Raw genomic sequence first — 23,871 nt, 5'->3', positions numbered from 1 at the left:
CTTGTCTCTATCATATTTGCTTCCAATAATTATTACCCACTGATGAATACTGTGATTTCACTAATATGGTTTGAAAAAAGTGCTAAATTGACATTTGTTCAGTACAAGTAAGTTCTTTTCAAATTCTGGACAGAGAATTCTTCTCAAGTTTGCATTCCTCTCTGCATGTGGCTTTGTAGCTCAGTTGAAAGTATCTGAGAAGCACGGGTTCATCTCCTAATCGTTCACTTAGACAAAGGAAGAACAGTAGTGGACAGTGTTTTAAAGGCCCATGAGTGAAAAAAGAGGGAGGTTTGTTTCCAACCCAAACCTTTCTTTACTTTTTACTTCTCCACTACCCATGATATTTTGCTCCATTTTACTAAGTGCCTTGAATAGGCTACCCGGCCTGATGTATACCCTCAGCTTGTGTGAGGAGGGTAGTGTTTCTCTCCTGAACCACTCGTCAATGACCCAAAGCTCAGCATAGAGTAGTCCTCACCTTAGTTAAACAGGATAATTTGAATATATCAACAAAGTTGAAATGGTAAATTGGCCACCGTTACGATTATAAAAGCTGACGTTTCAAGCGTTAGCCCTTCGTCGGAGTGAATGATGAAGAGCTAACACTCGAAATGTCAGCTTTTATAATTGTAACGCGGTGGCCAATTTACCATTTCAACTTTGTTGATATTTTTAAATTATTTCGTTACCCCCACCGACGCAGCCCCAAACAGTTTCTTTAGAAACTATCAGCCTTTATTCATTAGTTAAACAGGAGCCTTTTTGCAAGCTGGCATGAGGGATAGGCCGTCATTTCTTTGGTGAGGGGAATTAAATGATTTTGATGACTCCCATTCCTTCAGCATTCTCTGAATGACAATGTTTTTAGGCTTAGCTTCTGCTGCAAACAAATCATTTCAAGGTTTTTCATTCCCTCATCTTTACAACAATGCCCTTAGTAGCTAAATAGTTAAGCCCCTGTAATTTTTTTGATGGTAAGTCTATTTTATAAAGAGAACTGTATGTAGAGAATACATAAAGATCTTCTCATCTAATTTCGAGAAGAAGAGTCTCTGTAGAATATACCAATGGGAAGACAATCGTTAAAATTTTTTCAAGATTGATAGTTGTTTTAAGTCTACCCACAAACTAAAATCATTATGATTCTCAAATATTTATTACGTCTGGTTGGAATAAGGGTGGAGTACTGGTAGTAATGTTGCACTAAACAAAACACAGTCACTGCTGTCCTGCGCATTTTCCTTTTATTTCAAACCTCTCTATTAACATGGCACACATTTCCTTGTAGACTTTCTGATAAAGCAGTTACACTGTTTAGTTTTAGAAGAGTCTCAGCTTAGCGTAGCAGTTCTAACTACAGCTATTATGAGAGTACAAATCCAATAGGGAATAAACAAAAAGTATGGAAATATCACATTTCCATGGCTTCTCCTGTTACTTTGGTCTCTGTCACTTCCATCATGATGGGTTTTACATCTTTTGTTAGAATAGCTGCAGAGACGTGATAAAAAATGAATTTGTCAGATTGTATTTTGGCAGAAGAAGCAATAGTAAGCCATAATTATACAGAGTGACACAACTTTGAACTGGGAGTAAACTTTTCTTAACTTCTCAATGATTCTCTCTACAATTGGTAGAGTGCTGCACTAGTATTGCAGAGGTCTGTGGTTTGAATCCCGAACAGGCCTGAATTTTTTCAGGTCTGATTTTTCACTATTGCTTAAATAGTGCTTTACTGCGATCGTGCACATATAAATAAATTGTGTATGTCTTAATGGTGCTTTGCAATATTCAAAATATGGACTTTAAAGTATATCAGGTGTAAAAAGATATAGGCTTAAAAATTGGTTGAGGATCTTTCATGTTTACATTTTTAGATCAATAAATTTGAAAGGAATTGCACTGGTCTCAGAAATTGTACATGGTTGGAAACATGAAAGAGGAAAACTTGCACACTCTTTTTTTCACTTGACTTACCTTTAAATGTTCAAGCATGTGGTAAATTAAAAACTGTGCAAGGGCTAGGGTTGAGCTTTTTTGGTGATTTTAAAATACTTCTTTGGGTCTTAAGGAATAGTTCTCCCTAACAAAATGTGAACAGTCAAGTTATTTCTGTTGTTTAAGTTGTTGTTGGTGTTACTTTTGATGTTCAGTGGTTCACACTTGCAACAAACCTGTGGTGCCTCTGTTGTAAGAGTACTTTCCTTGCCTGATGCCCTTCTCATTTGCCACATCATAAGGCCTGAGGTATTGTGTTCCTTCTTTGGTTATGACACATAGATCAACATTACTGCCAGATCCCTACAAAGCAGATCAAAGCCAGAAAACAATTTATTAAAAAAATTGCTTCACAAGTTATGCTCATACAAACAAAAATGTGGCTAATCTAAACACACAGGCTTCACTTTTAACATCAAAGCAAAAATTTACTAACCAAATCATTGAATATTCCTGCAGCAATTGCATCACGAACAAGTTGTTTAGCATCCTCAAGCTAAAAAAAAAAAGACAAAATATAACTATAATTCCAAACATAATTCACAAAGCCTTAATAACTGCAACAACTCTTTTACAATGTTCACCATCATCACGCAAAAGTTTTAGTTCCAAGTGATTACCTCCATATCGGGCTTGTATCGTGACTCAAACACAGACATAGCAGCCAAGGAACCAGAACCTTAAATTTAAACAAATAAGTAATTGTTATTAAATCATTTCAAAGAATCACTTTACATGACCCTTGACATAAGTGATATCTTTAGCTCATGATGTAAAAAAGCTGGTCACTGTCACTGATAACAGTACTTTAACGGACTACTTTTGGAGAGACAATCATGACAACTCATGATCAAATATTACTCCAGTTCAAACCACTTATTGACCTACTGTAATGCCTGATCTGTATAATTATGTGCACATTGCACATGTACATAACCACCTAAATCAATGACCTTCTTCACCTTCTTGATGAGCTATGTGCATCTACCTGATATTTACTTACCCATTGTGACATATGGAAGCTTATCAGTACTTCCATGAGGGTAGACAGTGTGAAGTGTGGGGCCATTTAAGTCTACACCCCCAAGTACAAGTGCAGCACTGATGTATCCTTGATATCTAAAGAACAAAGAACAGCATAGACTAAGTGATGTCAGTTCTGAAAGAAGTAAGTGTTAGGAGAAATGTCCAACAAATTATGGAAAATACAGGTATGTACATGCATTATGAGTAAGAATTGCACTTTCTTTAATCTGTCTAGATTAAATACCTGAAGAGCAGCTGTTTCAACATGCGTAAAGCTGTAACAATCCTGGCCTGCAAAGGAAAGTGAAATGAAATACTGAGCTGTATCATAAAATCAGCCAAGGTCCAGACTTTCCCTCTATAATCAGCAAACCATTTAGCATTAAGTTTCATCTTTCAATGAAGCCTTCCTTTGCACAGTCTCCACTTTTGTAAAATGCCAAGTTTAAAAATTATAGTTCCTAGCAAGGAAAACTAATGTCACCTTCCCTACATGTAAATTTGACATGTAAATCAAACCTAAGCAAGTCGATATTTTATCACAGAGCTCATTGTTGTAAATTATCTAACTAGCAAAGCCCATATAAATGATTAATACAATTACCTGTCGTCCAGTGGATAAGCTATGGAGCTGAATGTTGGAGGAGATAAGATTTGTGACATATTCTGTATCAGCAGCAGTACCAGCCCCACAGCAGCTGAAAAAGAAAGTTTGGAATGGGTGAATTTTATAAATTAGCAGATAAATGGATTACATCAGTCACTAAGAAATGTTATGCACACAGGTACACAAAGTTCAAAGTGTCTCACTAAGTCAGAAAACACTGACACAAAAGTTTAACCCCTTCCACCCTAAAATCAGTATGCATATTCTGTTCTCTATACATTCCCTAGTCAAAGAATTTGTTGAACAATCCAGATATTCTTTTTTAGGTGATCATTTTCTTTATTCTTGTGACCTTACTGTGTGATTCAGAGGAAATATTGTGAGAAGAAATCAGATGCTGGTCACTATTGGCGGTCTATGTTTTAAGTACTTACTAAATATTGGGAGCTATGTAGTGGATCTTGGAGCAATTTTTATCTGCAACAACAGTATCCTACAAAGTAACAAGCAATAAAAATGAAACATATGTCAAGATCATGAGCCAAAAACAACAAAAAAAACCACAAACAGAGTAACGTGCATGTAGATTTGTACTATTTTTAGTGAAGAATGGCAGCCTCTATCATGATATTTCACATGCACTAAAATTTGCCCTTGTATGAGAGTTTTACCAAGCCTACCCCTCACAGTTTTGTGATGTTGAGCAGTACTACCAAATAAGGTGGTGAGCACATGCGTGTGAGAAAAAGAACTAGAAGGTTGTGAGAGCGCGAGTTTATGGAAAGTTTTTCCATCAAATTTAGTGAGAGTTTTGTGAATTAGATTGAAGCGGAATAAACCAGGAAATTGTGTTATTGTGAGTTCTATGGACTGTTTTATTGTTCGGCTCACCCTCAAAGATGTTCTTCAGTGATAAGACTCTAATGAATTTCCACAAGTTGAGGAGAAGCTAGCAACATTTCTTTATAATACCATACTTGATTAAGTGCATGCTTCTTCAATAAAAGAATGAAATGGCGTAAAACAAGTACTACCTGCAGGGCTGACTAGAGCTTCTCTTTAAAGTAGTATAAGGTTAGGCAGAAATAATTCCAAAAGGCTTAATTGTACAGTTAAGAAGGAATAGAAGCCAAGCCTGTAATTCGGCAAGGAGTTTGCTACTATTGATTTTCGGCCCACACCCGAATTTCAATTGTATGATATCCTCTATCTACAGTATTTAAGTTGTTAAAAAGGAATATGCCTAAAGGAAGCCTTATTTCATATATCTTTAAACCTCAATAACAGTCTCATTGGTTACCAGCACAAAAGAAATGCAAATCTAAAAAAATTAATGTTTAAAAGTGTTTCTAAAAAAGCTGATACTAACCTCTGTAGCTCTTGTATCAGCGCCTAATAAGACACCATCCTACAAAGGTAACAGTGGACAAATTCAGACAATCCCATCATTAATACAATGCATAACTAGTTTACATGTGCTCATGACAAATGTCTTTGGGGTTGAATCGACCCAATGCACAGATCTTACAGTAAAAAAAATATCGATTCCGAAGACATTTTTTTCTTAAAACGCATTAATTACGAACAAATTAATCACTAATCTGGGTGAAGTAAATAAAATCTAACCTTAAAGACAATTCCCGCAATTGTTGTACCAGTTTTCCTTGCTGTGGGCAGCTTAGCACCCATTTTCTCCAGTATGGCATTTCTACGATGGGATCAAAAAGTTAGAGCTGATGGTAGGTGATCAAACAAAATTCCTTGTTCTTAAAATTTATACCTTTTGCAGTTTTCAAACGAAAATCCGCCTTGATTTTCTTGAGCTACAATTCCTCCGATGGCCGCCATTTTGAAAATTTTCGTGGAGTCATTCTTAGTATGCATGTACTTACTATAAAATCCGCTGGTACAGTGTGGACTCTTGACCCAGCCCCTCTCTTTTGTTTCGGATCGAAGATGGCGGAAAATTTTGAACAACTTTGTTCCTTTAAAGTTCTCGACTCTATTCTCGTCGAAAAATACCATTCCAAGAGAACAGGCATTAAATTTTGCTTTGCTAAGGTTCCTGGTCCTTTGGTTAATGGTTTCCTTTGTCTCGGTAAGTTGAGAGCACTAAACATTATTTTTTGCAAAGCGGCGAGTACTCACCTTTTTCCGATTTCATCCGCTCAGCAAACTTTATCAAACATCTTTCCTGTAAAAAAAAAAAAAAAGAGAGAAAAAAAATTTGGAAAGAAACGTACGAAGCTCTTATCTAGAGAGAGCTAGTTCTATTGGTAAGCGTTCAATATTCAATATTTCAAGGGCATCAATTACTTGAAATGACTTAGAAAGTTTATACAGCGCTGCGCACCGTAGCGGCACGAACACGTACTGCAGACATGTAGAGTGCATGGGGCAGTATGCTACGGCAGGCTCGGGATGGTTTGAATTATCTAAGGGATGAAGCGCTTTATTCCATTTGGATAGTAGTTAGTTTTTCCTTGATAATCTCAGAATACTAATGGTGATCATTTAAATGAATAGTTTAAGGAAAGGAAGTTGAGATATGTTTTCATCCGTTAAGTTAGAAATTTTTTTTTCGTTAATGCAGCAACCGAGGCTCATGACGATGATGGTTTGCCACACACTTTGGAGCACTTGGTATTCATGGGAAGTGAAGAATATCCTTTTAAGGTGAGATGTTGCAAAGAATGAAGGTGAAGGTATTAAAAGCAGTGATCTCTCTCGCTTTGTTCAGTGGATACCATCATGGCAAAATAAATGTTGCAAACAGGTTTACATTGAGTTTTCCTTTGTTTCAATAAACTTAATCTGGTACACCAGGAAAATAAGAATCATACCATTCTGAAATCATTTTGACCTAATTTTTTTTAAAACTACAATAAATATACTTTCCCTCTCTTTGCTATGCTTGTATTTTCTCCTTAATGCTTGTATTTCACCTAGTGAGTCTGGGATATGGCATTTTGTAAGTCGTAATTTGTCCATTTTTTCGAACTAGATTCAGAACTTCAAATTAGCTGAATCTTCTCTTTTTTTGCCATATTGTAGCAGGCAACAAACAAGAATGATTTCAAAGTGTGACACTTTTGTAAAGGATGTTATGATATAATATAGTTAAGACATATCTTGTTTTCCAGGTTGCAACACATAATTATTCTGTTTTAAATTTATCTGATTTTGTCCATTCTTGGGCTATTTTAGCTTTTTGGTGGTTTTATTCAATCTTTTAAAATGCTTTAGATAATTTACTAGTCACTGGTTTGGTACCAATGAAACTGAAATATTTATTTCATAGAAGGACAATGAAATAAAACTGAAACCACTTTATGTAAGAATTGCAAGATGTAGAATAAATAAACTTTTGTCATCCTTTCTTGGGAAGAAAGCTATGACATCAAAACTGGAAAGGTTTGAAAGTAACATAACAACATCAGGCAATTAAATTTGTTCAAGTTTACACAAGTGAGATTATAGCTGTATTTGGAAAAAAAATTTAACAAACACTGCTCATTTCCTGGAACAATAAACATTTATTTTATCAAAGTATGGAACAAAAGGCAAGTGAATTTTTTATGAGAAAATGTAAGTTTTTATTGATCTCCATCTCCTTGTGATGGCAACTCACCAAGATCAAGGAGCTCCATGCTATATCTTTGTGGAATACTCTACAAAAAAAACTAGAAACAATTTATTATTCACTAAATTGCTGCATTTATCAACTGGGAAACTTATCTAGGTACTCTCTGTATGGTATAATGCACACTCTTACTAAAACAAAGGTGAATTTACCATTTACATGGTTTATGTAACTTGCAGGGTATGTTAGATTTGTTTGCTAACAGATGCTTGGCACAAGGAACCAATGCATGGACAGCCACTGACCACACAGCTTACACTATGGAAACAGCTGGCAGTGAAGGCTTCCTGAACCTTCTACCAATCTATTTGGATCATGTGCTTTATCCAACTATTACTGTAAGGAACTTTCCAGCATTTTGATTTACAGCTATAATTGTTGTTTGTAGCAGCTTTCTTGTCAAGGAGTTTCTTTAAAAAAAAACAGTCATTTGGCCCTGGTTGTTTGAATTGTGGTTGCTGAAGGGCAACTTTTTGACAAAATGAGCTTAGAGCCCTAGGAGATATTTCTTTGCTAAAAAAAACCTCATGTGTATTCTTGGACAGAAAGAGGTACTTTGGTACTTTGAGAAAGAAGTGTGTTGCCGTGTTGACTTTAACATACATTGTAACAAATGAAGAGAACTCAAATCTTAAAATGGCTTAATGCAGAATCAATTATCTGAACATCCAATTCCCCACAGATTCAGAAAAAGAGATATCTATCTACTTAGTCTTAAATTTACTAATTTAAGTTGTGTACTCACCTTGTGATATTATAGGAATCAGCATATATTACAGAGGTTCACCATGTGAATGGTGAAGGAGAAGATGCAGGTGTTGTTTACTGTGAGATGCAAGGGAGAGAAAACATGGAGACATCAAGGACTTACTTGAATTTTACACGCGAGATGTACCCAGGGGTCTGTGGCTATAAGGTGAAAAGTGCTTCGCAAAACTCGAGCCTCTAAACTTGATTCTCAACTCTCAAAAGTTTTAGGAATCAAGAATGGAGGCTTAAATTAAGACTGTCATCTTATGTTTGAGCGGTACTGTGAATAACCATCAAGGTGCACAGGCACGAGGTTATGCTGTGCAGCAGATTTGAACAGTTTAGAAAATGAGGCTACTAGAAAAGTCTGGTATTGTGTGAGAACTCTCTTGCTGGTCAAACAAAGTTACAGGACTGTATGTTAACAATGTCAAAGCATTTACAGTACTACGTGCACCATTAGGGTCTACTGAAGCTCTCTTTGCAATGATAATGCCTAAACAAGATTTTGCATATTGAGGAAAATTATCGGCACTGATGAAATAATTGAAAATTAGAAGTTTAAGGGTTGCTCCTCATTTTTAAGGCATATAGGACAGGTTGCATTGCCAAAAAATTGTGGGAGAAATAAAATTTTTTGGTTTTCTTTTTTTTCTTTTTTTTTTTGGTTGGTTATTGTAGGACATCAACATTCATTTGCTAATTTTTACCCTATAAATAATTTTACTACAGTCAGAGACTGGAGGAATCATGGAAAATCTACGAACAAGTTGTAGTCACACTAAGGTAAATGGTACAGTAATGGTTTGAATCAAGAATCACAATCTGATCGTAAAGTCTGGTAATCTGGGTTAGAGTAGTCCTGAACTGATGTTTCATGAACTTGAGTGTACCATAGCCTAAATGTATTAAGCAACTTTTACAAAAGTGCTTAACATGTAATTTTCATAGAGCATCTCAGATTAGATCCTTTTTGCTTCACAACATACATGTATGCATGTACGCAGAAATACATCCTTGCTAATCTCAACTTTTCTCTTTTACCGCCTTGCAGGTCTGTAACTACCATCAACAGTATTACCGTCCAGAAAATTTGTGTGTTATCATCACTGGACAGATTGATCCAATTAAGGTCTTCGAGGCTGTCAAGCCCTTTGAGGAAAAAGTTCTGGGCAAGGCAAGTAAACTATTTCTCTGAGAATATTTATTTTTTTTTAATTTTGTGTGAAGTAGAATAGACATTGTTTAAGACTCCCATGTCACTGTTTGAAGTTTCAGACCAAAACCTATTGCATGTGTTGGGACACTCTGTAATTTCTTACTTTAGCAATTGATTATACTCTTTCATCAGAGCGTCAATTTTTGTTAGCCTAGAAGTTTCTAGATGTTATCTTTCATCCTTGTCTTGCTGATGTTTCGAGTGTTAACCCTTCGTCAGAGCTAATGGACGAATTGCGGGCTGTGTGTTTATGTGCAGAAAGTGGAGAACATGGTAACGAGAAAAAAAAGAATAAATTAGTAGAGTAAAAGCCTTCTTTGATACCCTTGGGATTAAGAGTACGATTTGGGAGATAAACCTTTGTCCAAGACTTTTACGGCTTTCTGAACTGCCTAAATGTAAGGAAAGGCCGTAGACTGCTATATGCTGCTTAGAAAGATTAGGTAGATTAAGTGACTAGCGACTGGTTTTGATGCGTCCTTGTCATTCCGAAATCCTTCCTTTTTACGTCGCGAAGGTGTCCTCGGAGTCGCGTGTGAATGAAATAAGTGGAGGTTGCGAAAAGATAGTGCCAGTCTTTGGATCGTTTTGAAGTAATTTAATTTTTTTGAGGAATAATGGATTTAACTGCGTGGATGTGAGGGTGAAATGTGAGAGTGAATGGAATGCGGTTTGTAGTGCAGACTGTCGATCAATTTGTTGGGCGCGGTGGTGGCCCGCTTGAACGATAAAAAAAAGGATATCCACGTTTTTCGAAAAACTGGCCAGCTGATTGGCTGGCTATTAAACCCAGCTTTTTTAAAGACAATATTAGGAGATTTAACGCTTCTAGGTCGTGAGCTTCTGCCTGTAGTGTTGCCGCTAAAATTGTTATTTGTTATTTTAATTCGTATTCTTTTTTTTTCGTTCCGTCACATTTTCATCAAGTTCGTTTGTTTTCATTAAGTTCATTTGTTTCTACGCTCAATGTTTTCTACGGTATTCCGTTACCTTTTTTTGAATAATTGCTCTTTGTTTGTACATTCCTAGAAGTTCTTCAGCGTAAATTTTAGCCATTCGTGCTTTATCGTTAAACCGTGCTCAACCATTGCTTTTCGTTTGAATCGTCTCAAGTTAGCATTTTGCCGGAATCTCGTACAGCGTTTGTAAGTGTCTTTATTGTGCATTAGTTTGTTTTCTAGTTTGTCAATTTCTTTACTTATAATCGTAGTAAGTTATTGTTTGTAATTTTATTTTAGCATCCGCTTCGCTTCGTTTTACTGTATTTCGTACATTAAAGAGCGCGTATCAGTTGGAAATGTGCTAGTGTTTTCAGTGGCCGTTTTATATGGTTTTTGTATAGTTTTAGTTATAATATCCATATCCTGATTATATTACATTCTTTATTCACCTTAGTTCGTTACAGATTACTTCTTTGTTTCATTTATTATATCTGAAATTCATTAGTAGTTTTCGTGCTGTTTGAATATAATCCTCTGGCTTAGATGTAATTGATTGATTGATTGACCCATAGAAACCGCTGGCTCCTTATGTAAGACCATGGCAGACGCCAGTTCCACCGTTAGGTAAATCTGTTGACAAAGTTATCTCCTTCCCCACTGAGGATGAAGAATCCGGGTCAATAGTGCTGGGTTTCCGAGGACCATCCTGCGAAGATCATTACAGCCTGGCTGCATTATCTGTCATACTAGACTATCTTACAGACACCTCTATAGCTCCACTGCAGCGAGAACTCGTTGAAATTCCCGATCCGTTCTGTAGCGATATTGGGTGTCATGAACTGGAGTTCTTAGAGAGTGCTTTCCTTATCAAAGCTGAAAATGTTCCATTTGACAAGCTCTTGGCCGCTAAGGAAAAGATAAAAGAGGTTCTCGGAAACCTCGTAGACGGTAGGGAGGTCATTGACATGGAGCGTCTTAATGTAGTTATCCATCGAAAAATTCTGGACACCAAGAACAAGTTTGAAAACCACCCTCATGATACGTTTGCGGATGTGCTAGTTGGAGATTTCTTGTACTCCACCAAGTCAGAGGATCTTAAAGAAAGGATGGAAATAATCCAATGTTTGGAAAAACTTCGGCAAGAATCGGTGACCTTCTGGGTGGATTTTTTGAAGAAATACTTTATTTCATCAAGAAGTGTTTCGGTAAGTACAAGCTTGTTAAGTACCATTCAATTTAAATGTTTAGGAAGGCGTTTCAACCCTTTACACCTTAGCATCCGTGTGCATATTCTCCATACTGTGTTCTCTATACATTTCCTTAGGTGCTGGAAAGGAGTATTTGTTTAACAATCAAGCGCTTCATTAGTTGTCGATCATTTCCTTTATTCTCGTGTCCTTAATGTTTGATTCAGGGGTGGTGTTGTTAGGAGAAATTAAATGTTAGTCATCATTAGGGGTTAAAGAGTTAAGAACTCAATGCTGGCGACCCTTGGAGTGGTGGAACAAACAAAATATTCAAAATGCCGGTTGTCTTAAAATAACACCTTCTCTTCAAATTTTGAAAGTTGACAATTTGGCTGTTGTAGATAACTGGAAAACCAAGTGCACAACTGATGAAAGAAATGTCAGAAGGAGAAAAGAAACGAATGGCTGACCAGCGGGAATCTCTTGGCGAGGAAGGATTGAAAAGCAAACGGCAACGGCTGGAAAAGGCGACAGAAGATAACGAGGTGAACGTTAATAAACTCATCACTAAATATTTTAGGTGGTTAGGCTCTCATCATCAGCGCTATAGGACGCGCGTTTTTCCGTCCATGGGAAGATTGGAGACGAGTCGAGGGAGGTCTGCCGGGGACCTGGTACTGATATTATCGTTATCAGTACTAGACCCCTTACGGATCTCCCGCCAGTTCATGTTGTTCAAGGGATCACACTTTCCTGCGGGTGAAGAAAACGCTCATGCTGAAGCACTAATAATAGTGACCTTAAGAAACCACGACGGCGACGCCAAGGAAGACTTAGATTAAAAAATGAATTTCTATTCTTAGTTAGAATTTCAAAAATGGCTGCAGGAGCTTACTGTCTCATACAGCGCCACAGCTCAACTTCAGCATGACGTATAAAGTAGCCGTTGAGTTCCAAATGGAAGTTAAGATAATTTGCCGTCGCGGTTTCGGTTCACAGACGACGCAAATTTTGGCGATTTCACGTTGTTGTTTTGCATAGGACGGCTAAGAAATGTATAAAGTTTCAAAATGCACGTGCTGAGCTATTGTTCTGCCAATTAGATCTCTTATTTTTCCACGTCCTCGTTGCCGCCGCCGTCGTGGTTTCTTAAGGTCCCTAATTACAGTAGACCGACGGTCGGTCGACTGTCGGCCAACAGATTACCGACAGTCGCCGGACTGTTGACCGACAGTTGGCCGACTGTCGGTTGAGGGAAGCTGTTCTTCGCAGTGAGGGGCCTCTGGCATCAGTGTGAGCGGCCGTCACCAGGACCCATCGCACTAAGGATTTCTATGGAGAAAGTTAAGAAAAATGCTTACCAATACTCAACTTCAGAACTTGTTACAGACCTTCTTTCTGTAGCCTCTGGGTTGCGAAGCTGAAACAGCCCCATCTAAACGATTAATCGATGTCAGAGTGCGCCAAAAGCTGGTAGATGGCCAAAACCGCCTTCTGTAGTCGGCTTTTTTTACCCCCTCGAACCACAATTGCTGATGGAAAATTGTTCAATCATTTGAATACCATCAAGGAAATTTTTATTGCAGCCGTTTCTCACTTCTAAAGGGGAATTGAATGCCGGCTTAATTTAAAAGTAGCAGGTTTACATATGTAAATCGATCCGACGTTCAGAATTCGTTCGTAGGTCTCGTGCGAACTTCGTTAAACGCTTGATGTCTATGATAACCCAGCCACTCTATTTCTTATGTGACTTCTACTCTGAAACTTATTGACAGCCTCTTGGACCCACCTTTCGGTCGCCGTTCGCGTCCAAAAAAAAAAAAACATCTGTACCAAGCTTCTCTATTCTCAACTTGTAGGTAGCTCCCCCGCCGGATATAGTGAACAGTCTTCCTGTGCCCTCCACATCCAGCATCAGTTTCCATCCAATTAAGATGTTCAGTAACAGGCGGCAAGATGGCTGCCATGATTCTGAGAGTGAAGCAAAGAAGTTTCCTGTAGCAGAGATACCATATTCTTTCCAGCTGGACCATATATCCACATTGTTTGCTAAGGTAGGCTTAGAATTCCAGCAACTTGTAGATACTTTTGAAAGAAATGCACAGGGAAAAGAGTGAAGTTCTCCTGGGCTATACTTTAGCTGAAGATGAAAAATTAGAACTTTCAAACCTTTTCTTATGCCTTCAGTCCTGTAAAAGGTTAAACTCAGGCTCACTCGTTTGTGAATTTCTGTATCAAAGAAGCTATCTTGGGTGGGAGGACCATTTGGTAATCGAATGACTAACCAACTGAAGGAACGAACATGCAAACAAACGTACGAGCGAACGTGAACACGTGAACGAACTAATGGGCGAACTGGCGAACGAGCGAGCGAGCAAACTATGAGTCGAGTGAACGAACCAGTATGCAGGAACGAACTATTAAATGAATCTCAGCTGTAACGTTCACTTCGGTCTAAGGGCTTCCATTTCTTTTAAGTAACACCATGACATGAGGGGCAATAGCAATACGTCACATTTTGAAGGAGTACAATACCAGTGTGAAGTGGTTTGTTTTCCTTAAAATATATTTATTATGCTTCCCTGTGTTTCTTTGCAGCTAACCGTTTTACTTGACACAGCAGTTGTACCAGAGGAACTCAAACCTTACCTGAGCTTGTACCTAGAAGTGATATTCGAGTCTCCTTTGCTAAGAGACGGAGGTACCGTATGTTTCCTGACTTTTAGCACAAACATAGGTTTTTCCTCTTTCATGCAACCGTGCATTCACATACAAGATTCCTCACACCATTGTTGTGATAGAATTAAAATCTGATACAATTGCATGTACATACGAGACGAGGCTTCATCCGGTTTGTACTCGAGAACGCAAGCTCACTTTTACTGTAATCGATCAAGGGTAGCATATGACATATCTCATACGGGCTTTACGTTTTGTTTTCTGTGTAATAACGCGTCTGACACAACCTATTATCTACCATCCCCGAGAAAGGTAGAAAACAATGAAAAGATAAAATCGCCACAGTTAGATGAAAGCCACTGCAATATGGAAAAGTATGCTGGGTATTAAACAGGGTGCGAACACCGTTAGCTGTGATTTCGTCCCAAGGGAAGCACCTTGGTATTTGCTGAATTGATGCTGAATAAATATTTTCTTCATCGTCATTATCAAATGAGATGGCGATTATATCTGATGAACCGTTAAAATGCCTCGTAAAGAATACTTGAATGAATTCAATTTCTTGTAGCTTCTCAATTATTTGAATTGCAGTTCTTATTCCGCATGAGCAAGTGGTAGCAGAGCTTGCTGCAGACACTCTTGACCACGTGTCTTCTCTAGGACTTAAAGGAAGCAGATTCATGCCAGAGGAGTTTCCACAACTTGCTTGCGTTACACTAAAGGTTAGTGGTAAAAAAACAGATATTATTTAGTTTTGCCCTTTCCTGTGCTTCACAATAACCACATCTAAATCAAACGAAGTTTAATCTCCCTTTAGCCTTTTTACCACACAAATCCCGCTCCTTAGACTATCTTCAATGTAGTCAAACGTGTCATCTTGTCGGAGATTTTTAAAAGTGTTTATATGTCATAATTCAAACAACCCACTTATGAACATCTCTCGATGACTCACCTGAAACTACAGTCTGTTTACTTAACAAACCGTCTCTCTAAGTTACAATGAGTCAGAAACGTTACACTGTGTTTGAAATAATCTTATACATGTTTCCTGCGAAATTTCACTCTAGTTTGAAGTGGAGAAGTATGAGAAGGGAATCCGCTGGCTACGGGATTTGCTGTACAAGACTCAGTTCACGAAAGACAGGCTCGAGATTGTGGGGAAAAAGATGATGAATGATGTGGCGAGGTGAGAATGCTGGAAATAAGGAGTAAAAGTGCTATCAACGAAGTTTTCTTTTGTTTTTGTGTGTTTTGTTCAGACTCTCTTAGAGTACACAGGTTTTTTTAGAAGGGAAGTTTATTTGGAATGTTAGCGCAAATAATGGTCTTTTGTTTTGATCTAAGATTAAGAGCTTGCCTTATCACCCTTGTGCGTTTGACCACATACTCACCGGGCACTAGCCTCTCTTCGCCTAGCACCTGGGCAACATCTGGGTGTTAGACTTGACATCAATTCCTCTTCAGTTAACACATGTACACGGTCATGTGAAAACTTTGCAAGTACAGGCAGACTATTCACTTTATGGTTTCTTTTCACACCAGCATGAAGAGAAAAGGACGAACTGTGACTAAAGCTCTAATTAGAGACACTATGTTTACTAAAGGTAAAGTTAACATTAAGTGGCTCAAAAAATATGTCGCATAATAAATCTTATAGAAGCCTGGCACACGCTGATCGTACATGTAGCTTTAGTCTTTTTTTAATTTTTTTTTTTTTTTTTTGCCGGAATTATGCGATAAACATTTTGACAGTGATACTTAGGAATTATGCATTAGTTTTAGCACTTCATTGCCATAATATGCCGTAGAATTGACGTATTGTTAGAATTTCCGTATCAGTAAGAAATGTTTTTTGTCCCTCTTCCTAGAAAGTAATATGTATTCAGCCAACATGGTGAGGCAGTACAGTTTCCTGAACCAGTTGATGACGGACCTTGATAATGACGCGTCCAAGGTTTGTAAGCATGTCAATGTACGCCAGTAATTACAAAAATAATGAAGTTTTTCTATAGCGCCGTATTCATTACTTAATGGCGCTTTACGTCACGCTAGAGACTTTGGCCAGACTGCATTGAACAGTTGAAACAATTCTGAAAGGAAATGTTTGCAGATGCCCCTAATTTTAGAATCCAGGCCAAACCTCAACACCGGGAGTTAATCTCTTTTCGGTAAGTGTGTGGGTTCTTCAACGTTCCCTGTTAGCCAGCACAGAGAAGATGCGAGAGACGGGGCCTACGGTTTTTCGCCCATCTCCGATAAGACTAAAATGTCTAACCATTTGTAGATGCCATAACAAAGGCAGGGCATTTTCCTCGAATAGTAACAAGGTGAAAATAACCCTGCTAACATAAAATATGTATAGCTTTTTTGGGACACATGGAACTTAGTCCATTTTGGCATAGAGTTCAATGTGTGGCCTTCGTTTCGGTAGAAAGGTCATTAAGGCGGGACGAGATGGTGGGGGGCGGGGGGGTTAAAAATCCCATTTTGCAACCCAAATTTTTCTTCCCAAATCGAAGTTCCCGGTCCAAAGTATGCCATAAGGCCCAATCCCAGGGTTATAATTCTCAGTACAGTTTGAAAATAGTCCATTCAAATAGAAACTTCTCTTATTTTTTATTTTCAGGTCATAGAAAAAGTTGAGAAGCTTCGATCTCTTTTGACGCAGCCTTCAAACTTACGTGTTCACGTGGCAGCCGATGTGAACAGATTACCGGCAAATCCGCATGTGCTATGGAAAACAGACCTGTTGCTTGATACCTCTGCTATAATACCAAAGAAGTACAGCTTTTTTTTTATATATTCGCATATGTCTAATTTTCATGTTATTTTATGAATGTTTATGGCTTTAACCGTCTAAATCGTCTGGTATCATTGGCCCTTTTGTCTCGTTCTGTTCCCTGCGAACTAGCTTGTGCCTAGACGCCTTTTTAACTTCGATCCTCAATCCAGTCTTTCGTAGGAAACACGAAACTGTGTTCCCAAGTTTTTAACTGAGAGACTCTTTGGCTAAAGTGGCACTGGACTTTGGATGGAAAACTTCCAATTTGCACCCCGGTTGAGTCAATGTGCTGTCTCTTAAGCAAGGCACCTATTTCTCAGAGCGCTTCTCTCCTACAAGGGATATAAATGGGTACTGACGAACGGGAAAATTGTGACCAAAGGTTGCTCGTTGGTTGAATTTGATCCTCTCTGGACGGACTAGCAATGCTTTAGTTACCTCCTGCTAACGAAACTGAGTTAAGAGTCAGTCTCACATGCAGTCTACACCCTGCCTTCCCTGACCTGCGCATTGATTAGGATAGCACACTCTGCAATAGCACTCCCTCTCTCCAACAAAGAACTCATTTGATTGCTAGCAAATTTCATGGGCAACCTGATTGAGATTGAGATTAGAAATGCGCCCTATAAGCATCTATTTATTATCATTAAGACCTTTTTTTTTCAAAAATTTTGTTTTTGTTGTTTTGTTTTGTTACAGCATCCCGCCAGTTAAGAAATCCAGTGCTTTCCTCACCGATAGTCCTGGCCATGGTAAAATAGTCGGTGTCGGAGCAGTGGAGTCATCGTTTCTTTATCAATCCACTCGGTGTATCGACAGTTTTGATCATCCCGACCTCCCTGCAATAATGGTGTTCCTGGAATGTTTGACAACTTTAGAGGTGAACCAGCGAGTTATTTAGGAGTATGAGGTCAAGGAAAACTTTAAAAAAAAATTGAATTAGGTGGCCAAAGTTATGCAAGATTGCTGTGGTTTTACTTCGGTACGCTTAAAGATTGGCCTGGGAAGCACGCAAAACCTTATACACCCATCCAGTGTTAAACAAAAACCAAACGGGACTTACTTACCCACATTTTCCCGCGCTTCAGGCCATTGAGCTCTCATTCTTTCAGTGTGATGTCTTCCTTTGTCCTGATTGACTCGTCTTGTCGTGCTTATTTTAGTTTAAACGCTTATTCGAAAAGCGCTAAGCGCAAAACAATTTGAAGGGTTAATTCCAGAGACAAATTTTTTGAGAACTGTTAACCAAATAATATTTCACGACTTCAGTGAATCTTTGTTAGGGATTCTTTCTTTTCTTACAACTTGTACTCGGTTGTTTCCTTTGTGAAGAAAAGTTATGCAGCATGATGGAGAGCCTTTTTTCAAAACATAAAAGTTAAAAATTAGGTCATGGAAGAGTCCTAAATCTTGAGCGGATCACGTACGCTTTTCATTTTATTGAGAAGGATTGTTTATACCTTTCCTCCTCCAGGGTCCAATATGGCGCCAAGTTCGTGGGTTGGGATTGTCCTATGGTTACGGGTAGGTAATCTCGCCGCTTTGATAATAAGTGAAGATGCAAACGATAAGAAAGGAGTTGGTGATTGCTCTGGTTTTGGCTTTATGACGCTTAATCGAAATGCGCTCTAAAACGGAAGCTGGTACAGGTTTACCAACACAAGTACAATTCGTAGTGCAACGCCAACTATCCCAAGCGTGCTTTGAGCCCGATTTTTGCACTTAGCATCGGCTGTCTGTTTTCACGTGCTTGGTACCACCTGCCGGCATTTTTGCACTTAGCATCGGCTGTCTGTTTTCACGTGCTTGGTACCACCTGCCGGCATTTTTACACTTAGCATCGGCTGTCTGTTTTCACGTGCTTGGTACCACCTGCCGGCATTTTTGCACTTAGCATCGGCTATCTGTTTTCACGTGCTTGGTACCACCTGCCGGCATTTTTGCACTTAGCATCGGCTGTCTGTTTTCACGTGCTTGGTACCACCTGCCGGCATTTTTGCACTTAGCATCGGCTGTCTGTTTTCACGTGCTTGGTACCACCTGCCGGCATTTTTGCACTTAGCATCGACTATCTGTTTTCACGTGCTTCGTACCACCTGCCGGCATTTTTGCACTTAGCATCGGCTGTCTGTTTTCACGTGCTTGGTACCACCTGCCGGCATTTTTGCACTTAGCATCGGCTATCTGTTTTCACGTGCTTGGTACCACCTGCCGGCATTTTTACACTTAGCATCGGCTGTCTGTTTTCACGTGCTTGGTACCACCTGCCGGCATTTTTACACTTAGCATCGGCTGTCTGTTTTCACGTGCTTGGTACCACCTGCCGGCATTTTTGCACTTAGCATCGGCTGTCTGTTTTCACGTGCTTGGTACCACCTGCCGGCATTTTTACACTTAGCATCGGCTGTCTGTTTTCACGTGCTTGGTACCACCTGCCGGCATTTTTGCACTTAGCATCGGCTATCTGTTTTCACGTGCTTGGTACCACCTGTCGCGGAATTTTGTTCCGCTCGCTGGTTTGACTGAGGACTGTATCTATCACACTTTCTACGTTCTATTTTAACACGGAGTTTATTCTTCTACCTCTCAAGGGTTCTACTATCGATCTGATTACAGTGTACGTGTACTTCGGTTTTTTGCTGTCTTACACAATACAGTACTATAATCTATCACATGCACAGCTTACAGTAATATAACTATCCTACGATATATCAAGCCTAATTCACATGATCCCTTCCTTATTTGGTTCAATTAGCGCATGCAAAGTACATCAGCTGATAAACTGTGCACTAAGTTCAATTTACTGAGAATTGATGCAATCTATCATGTAATCATTTAACTAATTCCTTTTACAATTAATATTTGAGTTATTCTTAATGAGCAACTAACTTATTCCCCGACACCACCTGCCGGCATTTTTGCACTTAGCATCGGCTATCTGTTTTCACGTGCTTGGTACCACCTGCCGGCATTTTTACACTTAGCATCGGCTGTCTGTTTTCACGTGCTTGGTACCACCTGCCGGCATTTTTACACTTAGCATCGGCTGTCTGTTTTCACGTGCTTGGTACCACCTGCCGGCATTTTTACACTTAGCATCGGCTGTCTTTTTTTACGTGCTTGGTACCACCTGCCGGTATTTTTACACTTAGCATCGGCTGTCTGTTTTCACGTGCTTGGTACCACCTGCCGGCATTTTTACACTTAGCATCGGCTATCTGTTTTCACGTGCTTGGTACCACCTGCCGGCATTTTTGCACTTAGCATCGGGTGTCTGTTTTCACGTGCTTGGTACCACCTGCCGGCATTTTTGCACTTAGCATCGGCTGTCTGTTTTCACGTGCTTGGTACCACCTGCCGGCATTTTTGCACTTAGCATCGGCTATCTGTTTTCACGTGCTTGGTACCACCTGCCGGCATTTTTCTCCGATTTTTAAGTAAAGGATCGGTTCAAGCAAAGTAAAGTTGTGATGATTAAAGCTTATAGTTTATAATTCTGATTGTTTTATTTTATTTCATTCATTGTGATTTGGTCAGGTGTGTTCTGAACCAGTTGTGCATTCTTCCGCGCTCTATAAATGATTGATATAAAAGGAAATGCGGATTTCTTCTTTGCACTTTTTACCCTGGTATTTCGTTTTTAAACGCGTCTTTTTTTCCTTTTTGTCTTTGTAGAATGCGCGTTATTCCGGAGAATGGATTACTTTTTCTGTTTCTTATCAAGTCAACTCATTTGGTGAAGGCCTACAAGAAAACTCAGGAAATTGTGGTATGTCATTTGTTTCAGTTGCCACTAACTTACCATTAGCAAATCAGGAGAGAAAATACCTTGCAATGAAATATCTGCACTACACCCCTCTACCATTCGTGACACAGATGTCGATCGAGTTACGAGTTTACTTTACTTTATTAGTTATGCCAAAAAGAACTAAGAATTTATATATATATATATATTTAAGATCCCAGTAATGATATTAAGATACAAATGTTAATGCTTTAACTTTACAAATCTTTACCGGCCTCTGTCGACATAGCTATTCAAAGACTTTGTGTGTCTAAAAATGAAGCTAAACTCAGTAATTTTGCTCTAATTGATCCACTCTCATAGCGATTACAAGAAAAGAATCAATACATCAAGGAACTTAGTCGCGCAGAATTCACGTAAGCAGTGGGAATAAAGTGTAACTTCTTTAGCATTTTGTGTTTGTTTTTAGGATGGTTATCTGTCTGGAAAAATGGCGTTTGATGCCGGTGAACTTGAATCTGCCATTAGTAGTGTCATCTTTGAGATAGTTGAACGTGAAAAAAGTGTGTCATCTGCAGCCTCCCAGGTAAGAGGCACAAGTTTTGTTAATAACTCGACAGCCGTCATTTTCCATGTCTTTTTAGTCTGACTACATAAATTGGTTACTCAAGTCAACGTGTTCGGAATGCTATTGATCTTTGTGCACGGTCAGCGCCCCCTCCCCCCCCCCCTCAAAAAAAAAAAACTAAACAAAAACGTGCAACAATAAATCTGTCAGGTTTCCTAACCCATATCATCTCTTTGAACTCTAATGTCTGTTTAACAGCTTAAATTTTAAGAACTTCAAAGCTTTCCTTTCCCATCGTTTTTGTTTTATTTATTATTATCATACTTACTTAGTGTATAACACTGTTTTCAACAGGGAGTTGTCACTGTTTATCGTTACACTCGATTTAAAAGTAAAAGGCCATTCTTATTTTATCGTTTTAAAGCGAAATATTAGTTTATGTGTATTTCAATAAGAAATAGTGTCTAGACGTTTAAGAAGGTGTGCAAAGTGCAACAAGTAATCGAACAGCTCAATTTCTGTTAATAGTGGTGTAATCTTGTACTCGTAGAGTTTGATGTCCCAGTTTAGAGATGTTGGTCCAGACTATAACAGGTTTGTATTTGACATCCAAGTTTTTTCAATTACAACTGGGATAAGCAAAATACGAAGAATGAAATGTTTTCGCTTTCATCGCACTTTGATGGTTTTAAATTCTTCGCCTCACAAAGTCCTAGTGCTATAGGTCTGGTTTCCGCAAAAGAAGAATCAAATTATTCTGTAGCAGTGATGAATAATTTACCGCGAAGCATACAGGAACTTTTTCCTTGCTTTTGTAGTCGAATTGCGGTTATTTCATGTCGGGTTTTGCGCCTGCTTGAAATCGGTTAAAATTGAACAGTTGTCAAAGGAATAAGTTATGTTCCGTACAAACCATGGTTTAGGCACACCAAGCTTCTAATATTAATTAGCCCTTTTGTGGTTGGTTTACTTTTATGCAGACATCTCTTAAAAAGAATATCTCAAGTATCTTTAGAGGACCTGATGAGAGTGGGACAAAAGTATGTTGCATCGTTATTTGACCCGGCCCAGTCCTCTTGCGCTATCTGTTGCCATCCATCCAAAGTGGAGGAGATAAGAGGAGAATTTAACAGGTTGGTGAGGAAAGAAACGGCACTATTACTGACTATTATACTAAACGCTATTGTTGTACATATTATAGCGTGATTTTAAACCTCACTTCTGTTATTATTACGTTCCCTCTAGAAGCTTTTTAGTCAGACAAGCTCTGAGATCCTGTCAGTCTCAATAGATGATATGTACGAGCTATGCCTCAATCACGTTCACTGTGTTTCGTCATAGTTCTAGACGCTTCACTGTCCCAGAGCTCAACACTAACGATGGTCAACTAGCCACAGACTAGTGGAAATTCAGTTTTGGCCAGTGGTTTTCGATTTCCACCAGCCAGTTTGGCTAGTAAACAAACTGAAATTGTTGTAGCATCTAAGTAGTCACTAGCCACTTAGCTAGTAAGTCGAAAAATTAGTGTCGAGCCCTGCTGTTCCCCCTCCACGCAGGCGCACAAAGTAGTACTAGCGAACTGTCAGGGAAATCTGATGGAATATTTGGGATGGGGAGGGAGGGAGGGAGGGGGATGGGAAGTAAACTGAAGGCGGAGCTGTACTGTTATTTTTAGTACGCTATAGCCACCAATCAAGCTAAGTGAACAAACTTAACGTTCAACCTTCGATAAGTCAAATTGGTCAATGTTCACTTGTTTTTATTGCACAGGCTTGTTGTTAGACTGAGTTTGTTATTTTTTGGTTGTTTTCTTTAGTATCAGTAAGCCCCTTGGTGCGGTAAAATCACTGGAAGAAGAATTCACTTGGACAACATGAGCGATTTTTCGGTGAGATCAACACCACACAACCACATTTATCTCCTACGGATCACAGATCACGGAGCACAGATCGCATTTGGCGGAGTGGAGGTTGCCTGCTGGAAAAAAAAGTAATTCTCTATGTCGCTTTCTGCAATAAACCAGTGGCAAAATTATCTTCTCTATTGTATACAACTAGTAGGCTCTTAATGACCAAGGTTGCCAGCGACCTCCTTAAAAAACTATTCTCGAGAAAATGATCGCGGACCGATGTAATGTGAAACTTGGTTTTGTCCCAGATGCTCCAAGTCAGTTATTGGCCTAGCCTCCAATCAAAATGAAATTAGCAGTCCTTTGCTAATTCATTTACCAAGGATCTCCAGTAGCTCTGAGATGCTGGGCATTCCTATTAACCCATTCAACCGTACTTTAATTACTGCAGCGAGGTCTGGGGGCATTGTAACAAGGGTCTTTCGAATAAGCTCCAAAAGTTGCAAAACCGGGCTGCCCGTATTCTGACCTTCTCCAGTTATGACACAAGCGCTGATCCTCTTTTTGTGCAACTTAACTGGAGACGGTTAGATACTCAGCGACAAATACAAGTGGCCACCATGGTCTATAAATCTATACATGGTCTTGCGCCCGACTATCTTGGTTCTCTTTTCACTAAATATGATCCTCCATATAATCTAAGGAACTCTGAAAACAAACTAGCTGTTCCATTGCCTCGCACCAATTTCCTGAAAAATAGCTTTAGCTATAACGGTGCGGTTATATGGAATAGCTTGTCCCCTGAATTGCGGCAAGCAAAATCACTTCAATCCTTCCGAAATGGTTGTCGCAATTTCTTCCTCTGAATCGACAA

General features: G+C 39.0%; 2 protein-coding genes across 2 annotated transcripts; one reads left to right on the top strand and one right to left on the bottom strand.

Annotated features, from left to right (window-relative positions):
• Positions 1–1,230: 1,230 nt before the first annotated feature.
• LOC111321526 (proteasome subunit beta type-7) lies at positions 1,231–5,556 on the bottom strand. The gene is made up of 11 exons (XM_022924434.2): positions 5,415–5,556; positions 5,261–5,342; positions 5,004–5,042; positions 4,069–4,127; positions 3,632–3,725; positions 3,272–3,318; positions 3,005–3,120; positions 2,622–2,680; positions 2,438–2,497; positions 2,178–2,304; positions 1,231–1,494 (listed from the first exon to the last, which is right to left on the bottom strand). The coding sequence occupies exons 1-11, from the start codon at positions 5,516–5,518 to the stop codon at positions 1,415–1,417; spliced, it is 867 nt and encodes a 288-aa protein (XP_022780169.2). The 5' UTR covers positions 5,519–5,556; the 3' UTR covers positions 1,231–1,414.
• On the top strand, positions 5,556–23,182 carry LOC111321557 (uncharacterized protein C05D11.1). The gene is made up of 22 exons (XM_022924473.2): positions 5,556–5,732; positions 6,228–6,310; positions 7,457–7,615; positions 8,038–8,193; positions 8,760–8,813; positions 9,082–9,204; positions 10,760–11,392; positions 11,776–11,919; positions 13,234–13,428; positions 13,973–14,075; positions 14,645–14,775; positions 15,121–15,239; positions 15,596–15,657; positions 15,922–16,007; positions 16,680–16,834; positions 17,535–17,715; positions 18,310–18,359; positions 20,511–20,604; positions 21,050–21,166; positions 21,699–21,742; positions 22,129–22,281; positions 22,965–23,182. Exons 1-22 carry the CDS (start codon positions 5,591–5,593, stop codon positions 23,023–23,025), a joined length of 3,045 nt encoding a protein of 1,014 aa, XP_022780208.2. The 5' UTR covers positions 5,556–5,590; the 3' UTR covers positions 23,026–23,182.
• Positions 23,183–23,871: the final 689 nt, after the last annotated feature.

The sequence above is a fragment of the Stylophora pistillata genome, chromosome 4, assembly GCF_964205215.1.
Source record: "Stylophora pistillata chromosome 4, jaStyPist1.2, whole genome shotgun sequence".
Lineage (NCBI taxonomy): Eukaryota > Metazoa > Cnidaria > Anthozoa > Scleractinia > Pocilloporidae > Stylophora > Stylophora pistillata.
The sequence above is the reverse complement of the archived record's forward strand: the minus strand, read 5'-3'. Positions and strand labels throughout refer to the sequence as shown.

What these genes read in the sequence shown, in the direction of transcription:
- LOC111321526 (XM_022924434.2), bottom strand. Translation starts at nt 5,518, where the DNA reads ATGCATACTAAGAATGACTCCACGAAAATTTTCAAAATGGCGGCCATC. An exon ending in TACATAGCTCCCAATATTTA is followed by an intron (nt 3,726 to 4,068) that starts GTAAGTACTTAA and finishes TTTCTTTTTCAG; the next exon opens with CTGCTGTGGGGCTGGTACTG. An exon ending in CAGGAATATTCAATGATTTG is followed by an intron (nt 2,305 to 2,437) that starts GTTAGTAAATTT and finishes TCTGCTTTGTAG; the next exon opens with GGATCTGGCAGTAATGTTGA.
- LOC111321557 (XM_022924473.2), top strand. Translation starts at nt 5,591, where the DNA reads ATGGCGGAAAATTTTGAACAACTTTGTTCCTTTAAAGTTCTCGACTCT. An exon ending in AGGCGACAGAAGATAACGAG is followed by an intron (nt 11,920 to 13,233) that starts GTGAACGTTAAT and finishes CTCAACTTGTAG; the next exon opens with GTAGCTCCCCCGCCGGATAT. An exon ending in TATCCACATTGTTTGCTAAG is followed by an intron (nt 13,429 to 13,972) that starts GTAGGCTTAGAA and finishes GTTTCTTTGCAG; the next exon opens with CTAACCGTTTTACTTGACAC.